The following is a 9,818-nucleotide window of genomic DNA, read 5'->3' as shown; positions in this document are numbered from 1 at the left end:
GTTTCCCTCCTCAGCCTCCTGGTTCTCCAACTTCTGCTTAAAGGTCAGTGGCAAAGCTGTACAAGCAAGTTTCCATTACTTTAGGTGAAATAAAAAACAAATGTTTTAACTGACATATAGCTTTCCAAAGGTTTGCCGAAAGGGACATCGTGGCTCCATACCATTGACTTTCAGGGTTGCAGATGTCTTCTGGTCTCCACACACACAAGAATACTCTCCACTATCTTCAACCTTCAAATTCATAATCTGAAGTTCACAAATGGTCTCCTTCTGGGTCATGCCATACTTCTCTCCTGGTGTGAGAATTTCAGAGCCTTTCTTCCACTGAATGTTGGCTGCAGGCGTTGATGACTTGCAGCGAAGCGTCACTGTCTCCCCTTCCTTTTTGTCCTGGTTTTTGAGCGTCTCATTAAAAGTGGCAGGCAGGGCTAAAATAAAATGAACAATAACTTTGAAACTGGGTGACGGATTTTGTTTGGTTGTGAAGAAGGATGGAAAATGATAAAGATGAGGATGATGGGTGAGTTGAGATGCTCCAAGTTGTCCAACACTAGCCTTTGGAGCCCAAATATGATTTGGGCTGATGCTCCTTTTGATGAAGGTTTACGTACAGCAGTGCACTTATCTATGAGCAACACCTAATTCCTCCTACTGTGCTACAGAATAAAAATTTTCCTTAAATGCAAATGCATTTAGGTACAGGTCACTTACAAACATCAACACATGCTAATGGCTGTCATTCACAGTTTGCGGATGTGCAAACAATCTCACATTCGCACACAATTCAAGTCAAAGAGAACAGAGATGGCACTGAACACAAAAGCAAAGCATACCATTCAGTGACACACATGGCAACAAACTTAGGAAAATGAAAAAGATTTAGCAATAATCTACATCTATTCATACACATCTACACACTGTAATTAGATTTGTAAGTGCCTGGGGGCAGTATCAGTTGGTATGGCAACAAGTGATGCGCATACGTCCTGATCTCCAGCAATGACGGAGATGGCGCCCGTCTCTGGGAGCCAGGTCAGAGAATGGACACCTCCTTTCAGACCCTTGATATAATTGAGACGGCTTGGCAGCAGAGGGGTGTGCTCAGAGGACCGTTATCAGTAGGACTGATGCAGCAAACGAAAACAGATTCCCCTTCAAAATGATGAACATCATACAGTTGTTCTACAGGCTGGCTTTCAAAACCAAACTATGAGCTACGTGAATGTGGCATTCTCAAAGTTCCACACGGACCAACTCAAACGGGCACAAATGAATACAGGTCATCCCCAAACGGTGACGGCATCACATATTTACTGAATAACAGTAAATAGCACCTGCTAAACAACAATCAAACAGCAGGAATTACCTTCCACACAACTGCCTCGTCGTCTCTTTCAACACAAACACTTGGCATGTAACATTCCACGTATGCATGAAACAGAATTTATGAAGATAATCCTGTGTGCAAGACAAACAACTTACCCCAAACATACGTACATGCATGCTCAGGGTCTTACCTTTAACGGTCACCTTGGCCATGCTCTTGGCCGTGCCCACATCACAAGTGTAGATGTCCGTGTCTTTCTCCTCCAGCTGTTTGATGGTGAGAGTCAAGACCCCCTCCTTCTGGGACATCTCATACCGACCTCCAGGCTTGAGCTCTGTGTGACCTTTAAGCCATATCACCGTGGACGGGGTCTGTGCCGTCTCACACTGCAGGGTCACAGAGCTATTCTCATCTGCTTGGCTGTCCTTTAGCGCTTTGGTGAATTTATGGATTGGCTCTGGAAAAAGAAAACATTGTCAGAATTTTCACTCAGTATGTATGAATCTGTAGGGTTGATGTATTGCTTCATAAAACAAGATGATCCAAGAACTCACTGCATATTTAGTCAAGATACTGGTCAGCTTTTTATAACAATATGTGTTTCATAGGAAAGTCTCTGACATGTTTGTACACTGTAAAAGATAAAAAGTGCAGTAAGACAGAAGTGAATGTGGCATTTTCAGTCCCACCCTTGATTTCCAGCTTGGCTTTGGTGGTTGCACCTCCAATAACTTCACAACTGTACTCTCCAGAGTCTTGCGCAGACACATTGTGGATGATCAGCTTCATCACCTTATCCTGCTGGCTGATATCATACTTCTGGCTCTTTTTGATGGCTTTGCCCTCCTTGGCCCACTTTACAGTGGAACTAGCCTGTATCACCTCACAGGTAAACACAGCATCTTCCCCTTGAACGGCAGAAATATTCTGCAGGGCTTTTGATACAGACGACGCTTTGCCTGCAACAAAAGACAACAAGTATTTTAACACTGTAATTTTTGTCAGGGCTTCTTAAAAGTTAATATTTAGCTTACCTTCAACTGTTAGTGTTGTTTTAGAGCTCAGGTCTTTAATGTTGAAGACCACCTCACCAGCGTCCGCAGGGGTGACATCCTGAATAGTCAGCATGTACTTGCGTCCTTTACTGGAGATCTTAAAGCGGCCTCCGTTGGTAACAGCTTGACCATTAACCGTCCAGGAGCAGTCGTCTGTGCTTTCACGAGACAGGATGCACTCAAAGCTGCATGTCTCTCCCTCGTTCACCTCAGCTGATTTCAGCCATTTAGTGATTCCAATGCCAATTTCTAGGGTAGAAAGCAAAGGGGAAATATTTAACTATATATCGCATTACTTGTGTGTAACAATACTTTAAAAAAAAAAACAAAAAAACAACCTACCTCTAACAGTGACCTTTGACTTAGAAACCTCAGTGCCAAGATCACAGCTGTACTCTCCAGCATCGTCTTTGGTGACATCCTTGATGATCAGTCCCAAAGACTTGCCTGTGTGAAGGAGCTCATACTTTGGTCCAGCTTTTAAGACTTTACCTTCTTTCCTCCACGTGGGGGAAACCCTCGGCTTGGACGCTTCACACGCCAGAGTTATCATGCCCTTTTCTTCTCCAATGACATCATCCAGAGACTTGAGGAACACAGCACGCTTTTCTGCAGGAAGATTGAAGAAGCAAAGAATGACTAAGGTCTTTATTATATTCTCATTTTTAGGATTAACAGGGATCAGCCCTGGTGACACCATTTATATCCGCTCAAAAAATCTCATTATTCCTGGGTTTTGTCAGTTAATTAATTTCTGAAATGTCAAGTACCTGAGGAACTTCCCTTCATCAAACTGAGGGAGAAGACTTTTTAGTGTACTTGTTAATGTAGTGAATGGCAGTTCTCACCTTTAACCTTAAGCGTGGCGGACTCTTTCAGCTTGCGGACTTGGAAGCTGATGGTTCCCCCATCCTGAGGTGCCAAGTTCTTCAGTGTGAGCTTGTGAGTCTTCCCCTCATGAGTGATGGTGTTGACCTCGTTAGTGAAGAGCACCTTGTCATTCAGAAGCCACTGCACCTCTTCATCTGCATAGTTAATCTCACAGGTGAACACTGCATCGCTGTCTTCATCAACCTCGGTGTCAGCCAGGTGCTTGGTGATCTTAATTTCGCGTGCTAGGCAGTAAAAACGTAAAAGCAGTTAGTCTGAGGGCCTGTCAAATACCCTATTAGAACAGTTCATGCACATATCATTGCTGTGTAGTCTGTGGTATTCAAAGATGCAAACTTCACCTTCAACATGAAGTGTGCCTTTGGTCTCAGCAGGTCCAGACTGACAGCGGTACTCTCCAGTGTCTTCCACAGTCAACTTATGGATAGTGAGTTGTGCCCTTGTAGCATCTTGCTTGATATTATACTTGTCTGATGCTGCCAGAGGTGCCTGGCCCTTGTACCAGTTAACCTCTTTGGGTGAGGCAGAGAACTTGCAGCTGAGTATGGCTGAGCTTTTCTCCTTCGCCTTCACATCTTTGATGGGCTCTGCGATCTCAAGCGGACGCTCTGAAATCGAGAACAGAATGTGATTAGACTCAGCTGGAAATATTTCTCTACAGCTGTACTGCTGTTCAAAACGTTTACCTTTGACTGTGAGCTGAGCTAAAGATTTGCTCTTCCCAGCTGTAAACTGCACGGGTCCCGTCATCGATGCTTTGGTCTTTTTGAAAGTGAGGCGGTGCAGAGTGCCCTCTTTCTCCATCTCAACGTCAGCACCCTCCTGCACAGCAACTCCACTCAGAGTCCATATGGGAGGTTTCACCAGCTCCATGCTGATTTCAACTTCAAAAACAGCTGCAAAGGGTTCTGTCACTTCTACTGAACTAAGTTCCCGCACAATGCTGATGGACTGCTCTGAAGGGATCATGAAAAGAAAATGCTTTAGTTAGAAGTCAAAGATAAGAATGCAGAAATCAAAAACAACGTTCTTTACAATTCTTGACATCGCTGTCACAGATCAAGATATGATGAAATCTTGAAGCTGATGCCGACATTTGGAAGTTTAAAGTTCCTCTTCAGTAACTGATTACCATATGCATACTAATTTCCATGTATCAAAATTACATATTTAGATTTTTTTTTCTCCATTAAATGCTCCCTTCATGCCTTCAAACAGCTTAATGGGACCATTTCTAAATTACCTCAAACCCTGCTTGGCATTTCTGCACTACAGTTTCTTGTAATACTGGCTGATGTCTTGGTCTGGATGATTTATTGCTCGAGCTCTACAAGCTGAGCAGTTAATGGGCTATAATATACACAACCATCTGTATGACTCTTTAGCAGTGTCTCTGTAATAAAGCGAAAATAATCCAAATATGATACGTCAGTTTAATAATAGCCCTTCACATATGATTACTTTTAAAGATTGCCCACATATCCCCGCATTTCCTCCAGGCACTGTCAGCGTCTTTACACCCAAGTATGAAGTGTATTTAGGGGTTCAGGGAATTCTTTTAAGAGCTACAGCTAAACCAAGGAATTTATCTTTAATACTGTGTTGTCTGAAACCATTATGATAACCCACTATCAGTGCTGTATTGGAAATTATACAACTTACTCTAAAAACGCTAAAATTGTACATCATATGAGTTACACAAATACGTATGACACTTACTATACATCCAGTGCAAGTCAGAAGACAATTTAAAGCCTCCTTTGAATACATGTTTGTGGTAAACTCACACAGGTATTTTCTGAAATTACCTCATAATAATTCACCCCAAACCACCACCTCCAACAAAAGCCTAATAAACCAAAAAAAAAAACAAAAAAACAGGAAAATACCTGCATGGGTTACTTCACCTGTAGTGGCATTAAAGGTTTGCTAATTAGTTTTTCGCACAGATAATTTGAAAAACCAACTTCTATGTTAATTATGTAGTAAGTCAGGCTTGTTACAAATAAATAAATCAACATAAAGTCTCCATATTTCCTATTAGTACATTATTTCAGATAGATAAACAGATGGACAGACAGGTACCTCATTGACTTGGATGGCTTGTTTTGTGATGATTTACCCCCTCACCCTATAAGCTCAGATTTAACCTTTGCCATCATCACCATTGCGTTACCTTCCACGAGCAGTTTACAGGACGTCTTGTCATCGGTGGCGTCACACGTATACGTGTCTTCGTCCCCATCGTCCACGTCATTGATGGTGAGCTTCCGGTACACATCTTCACTTTTGATCTCGTACTTCTTGCCGGCTCTGATCTCCGTCTTGTTCTTGAACCACTTCACCTTTGCACTGGCCCGCGACACTTGGCATTCGAGATGACCACGATGCTTATACATCGCTATCTTATCCCTGAGTTTCTTCACAAACTTGACAGGCAGCTCTACAGCAACAATAACACCGCATCAATGAAAACTATCATATGTGCCACAAAGGAACATTACTGGCTATTGCTGCGAAGGCTTTGCCAAAGCTATTGCCTGGGCGCACTATAGGACATGGAATGGCCAATTTTGTTGAAGCAAATTGGGGCTAAAATTTAATGATACATTAACGCTTTTGATGCATCTTGAGTTCTTACGTTTTCTTTGCAAAAGCTAAAGCAAATAGCAGAAATCTATAATGGCACAGCACATTAAAAAGAAATTACCATGTGCTAGTCATTATTGTTTGGTATGTTCATCAGTTTCTGCTTGACTGCGTCCACAAGACACCGACATAGAAGCTAGACAGCACATGTATGCAATTTACGGCAAGTAATAGTCAACTGATGGCAAAGTATGCCACTAATCTGTCTCCGAATAAAATCGTCTTCTCATACTTTTTGGCAATTTCCAATCCAATTAAATGACCCCATAATGTCCAAAGTCGATGGACTGATAACGTCCCTGCATTCAATCAAAAACCCCTGGAAAATAGTCCTAAACCTCAGCTAGCAAAACAATAAGTTGTGTTGTTGTTGAGATGTGTCTGTTTTGCCATCAGGCCTCAATGAGGAAAAACAATGTAAATGCAAAGTTGCAAGTGGATCTTCTATCTCGACAGACAAAATACTGTCAGCACAGTGCACTGTGTTTTTAGGAATACAACATTTCATCTAGTTTCAGAGTGAAATTTTACATTTGGAAATCACTAAATTAGTTGAAATGTTGATTTCAATTAACAAAATCTGCTTTCAGGTTACCACAAACATAACGTGACTTCTGCACAGTAGGATTCTGAATTTATTGTACCAAGCTGTTTAAAATTTCCAAAGTTCCAAAGTGGGTGGGTTTATTTATTTGCAACTTTCTAAAAGCTTTTGACACAGTGAATAGAAATAATCCATTTGCAATCCCATTAAACATTGCAACATACCGGTTAACTAACTCCATGCAACAATGCACACAGAGTAAGCTGTTATGAGATTTCAGAGCACGAAGCACAAACACTTGTTTACCTTTCACTTTAAGTTTCGCAGTTGAAGATGCTTTCTCAGCTGCAAATTTAATCTCACCCATATCTTCTGGAGTGACCGATTTAAACAGCAGCACATAGGTTCTGCCTGAAACCAAACATCATATTAGTCTTGATCATTACTCGTGTATAAAAATACAACTGGCTCTCTGATCCCTTGAGGCCTTACCCTCCTGTCTCATCTTGATGTTGTCACTGACTTTGAGTTTGGTATTTCCTTTGTACCACTGGCACTCTACTTCATCGTGTGAGACTTCACAGACAAATGAGGCACTCTCCTTCTCCATCACCTCCACATCCTCCAGCTTCTTAACGATCTTGATTTCTCTGGCTGCAGGGAAAATGCTTTTTAGAAATGCTGAAAACTGTAATGCTGGTTTTATATATATAGTATCTGGCTGGTTTGTTTACTTTTGTGCATGATTAATAATTACCGTGAACCGTGAGCTTGGCTGAGGTGTTATCATCCGGAGTGCGACAGATGTAAGTGCCTCCATCTTCAGGGGTGCATTTGTTGATGACCAAAGAGCGCTTTCGACCCAAGGAATGAATGCCAAAGTTTTTCCCCGGTTTCAGTTCCACGTCATCCTGCAAATTGATTTTTTTTTTTTTTAGAATGTCACATTTGTACTGCACACATTATTTGAATCTGCAGATAATAATTCAAACAATAATTTCTTACCTTGAACCATTTAACATCTGCATTTGTTCTGGACACTTCACACTCAAAGGTAACTTTCTCCTTCTCAGCGACACTGATGTCCATGATGGGTTTGGAGATCATAGCAGGAGGTTCTGTAGAATCAGCACATTAGTCAAAAAGTGACTTGTTTGGCCAATAGCCCAGTAGGCTAAAAGAAAGAAGCCTTTACCTGTAATAATCAGCTTGGCCGAAGTATGGACTCCCTCTGCTTGGAAGGAAATAGTTCCCGCATCCTCCTTCTTGAGACTGGACAACGTCAAGGCGTGCTTCTTCCCCAGAGCTGTGATGCGGCAGTTTGCCCCCGACTTTAACTTGGCCCCATCTCTGCTCCAGGAGCCCTCAACATCAGCTTGACTGAGCTCTACTTCAAGAGTCACTGTCTCTGTTTCGTGTGCCTTGGTTTCTGTCAGAGCCTTTATTACTTGAATCTTCTTCACTGGAGGAAGAAGGAAAGATTTGAAAGGCTTGTATATCAGAGTTTTGATCCATACATACATTACTAGAGAACGATATGCTCTTTCTATGGTTAAAACTATGTACTATGCTATCCCTGGAAGATGTACACTATACGGCATAACTTAAAAATGTGAACGCTGATCAGTCTTACTCTCCACGCTGAGCTTGGCCTGGGTCTTGTCATCCAGAGTTTCACAAGAGTAGATTCCACGGTCGGCGTAAGTCACACTCTTGAAGACCAGAGCCTGTTTGGCTCCATTTACTCGAATCTCCATGTTTCCTGCCGGCTGCAGCACGACACTGTTCTTCATCCACCTGACTTCATCTGACGCCTTACTGAGTTCCACTTCCAGTTTGGCCTCACTCTGCTCCTCCACCGTCAGGTTGTCCAGCTTCTTCTTAAACGTCACAGGTTCATCTGATGAGGGCACAGAGGAAGTGCAAGAGAATGAAGGAAGCTGCAGTAACGGTTTAAAAATATAAACACTTTAACGATTAATTCCCAGTCTTACGTTGCACTTGCAGGGTAGCTTTGCAGCTTTTGCCTTCTGCATCGACACTAATTTCTCCTGCATCTTTTTGAGTGACGGAAATGATGGTAAGCGAGTGACTGCTGCCGCCATGCTCTAGCTTGTACTTGGACCCAGCAGTGATGGGAATATCATTGTGGAACCATTTAACATTGACATCTGCTGGGCTCACGGCACACTTGAAAATGGCATCTTTTCCCTCCATCGCTGCCACATTGTTCAGTTTAGTGGTCAGCCTCACTTGTCTCGGTGCTGAAACGAATAAAGCAGACTGATGTGAATTAAACAGCTTTGAGCCTGAAACTGATTTTTGAGTTACGGTAAATGGTTTATTACCTTTAGAGGTGACTTTAGCAGAGGTCTTGTCATTTTTGCATTCACATCTGTATTCTCCTTCATCTTCCTTAGTCATGCCAGTCACGGTAAGAACCCGCTTAGCACCATCTGTTCTGACGGAGTACCTGCCTCCAGGTTTAATCTCACGACCATCATGGTGCCAGACAACGTCCCCTGAGGGCTGATTTAGTTCACAAATCAGGCTAAGTGTACCTCCCAGCTCCACTGTAGCAGGTTTCAAAGGCACAACAAACTTCAAAGCTGCATCTGAAATGAAAGCCTGAGAATTAAACATCCAAACAAAATCTGCCATCTTCAGACATCTACATACAGCAATGGTTTGTGTTTTAGACTTTCCAATGACCGACCTTTAACCTGAACTTTGAACTCCAGTTTGTCATCAGCAGTCTGACAGGAGTACGTTCCACTGTCTTTGGCTTCTGTGGACTTCACTATCAGCGTACGAGACAGGCCATCTTTTTTCATTTCATACTTGCTGCTCTCCTTGACTTCCACACCATCTCTAAACCACTTCACATTACCACTCTCTGCAGTCAGCTCAGTGGTTAAAACAACGTTTTCACTTGCTTGAACAACACATGTGTCCTTGACCAGCTTCTTCTGGAATTTGACGGCTACATCTACAAAGAAAAACATATTTTTAGCGGTTTGTGATTAAAATTATCGATCAACAATTATACTAGAAATATATATTACCTGTCGACTGCAGCTTAAACGCCAGCTTCTCTGTTCCGGCCTCACAAGTGTATTCTCCAGCATCTTTCTTATCCATTTTTTCTATCACCAGTTCACGAGTCTTGCCCTTTGACTCCATGTGGACTGCTTTGCTGGAAGTGAGCAGCTTGCCATCTTTGTACCACTTTACCTCCGTTTTGGAATCCGAAACCTCACAACTCAGAGTGGCTTTCTGGGAAAGTGGAGCTTTCACCTCCTTTTGGACGGACTCCTTGTTAGAGAAGCCAGCTGGAGCTTCTGCAGAAAGA

At 42.4% G+C, this 9,818-nt stretch overlaps 1 protein-coding gene across 1 annotated transcript; it reads right to left on the bottom strand.

Annotated features, from left to right (window-relative positions):
* Positions 1-3: 3 nt before the first annotated feature.
* Positions 4-9,805, bottom strand: LOC103375726 (obscurin-like; the record flags this gene model as incomplete). Its single annotated transcript, XM_008306039.1, has 20 exons — positions 9,532-9,805; positions 9,183-9,455; positions 8,815-9,081; positions 8,461-8,730; positions 8,100-8,366; positions 7,662-7,928; positions 7,472-7,584; positions 7,224-7,377; positions 6,959-7,120; positions 6,773-6,877; positions 5,450-5,716; positions 3,960-4,229; positions 3,615-3,881; positions 3,231-3,497; positions 2,725-2,991; positions 2,362-2,631; positions 2,017-2,286; positions 1,518-1,784; positions 162-428; positions 4-56 (listed from the first exon to the last, which is right to left on the bottom strand). Coding segments are annotated over exons 1-20 (4,461 nt in total), but the record flags the coding sequence as incomplete, so codon positions are not given.
* Positions 9,806-9,818: the final 13 nt, after the last annotated feature.

Source organism: Stegastes partitus, unplaced genomic scaffold (assembly GCF_000690725.1).
Source record: "Stegastes partitus isolate 25-593 unplaced genomic scaffold, Stegastes_partitus-1.0.2 Scaffold2821, whole genome shotgun sequence".
Lineage (NCBI taxonomy): Eukaryota > Metazoa > Chordata > Actinopteri > Pomacentridae > Stegastes > Stegastes partitus.
The sequence above is the reverse complement of the archived record's forward strand: the minus strand, read 5'-3'. Positions and strand labels throughout refer to the sequence as shown.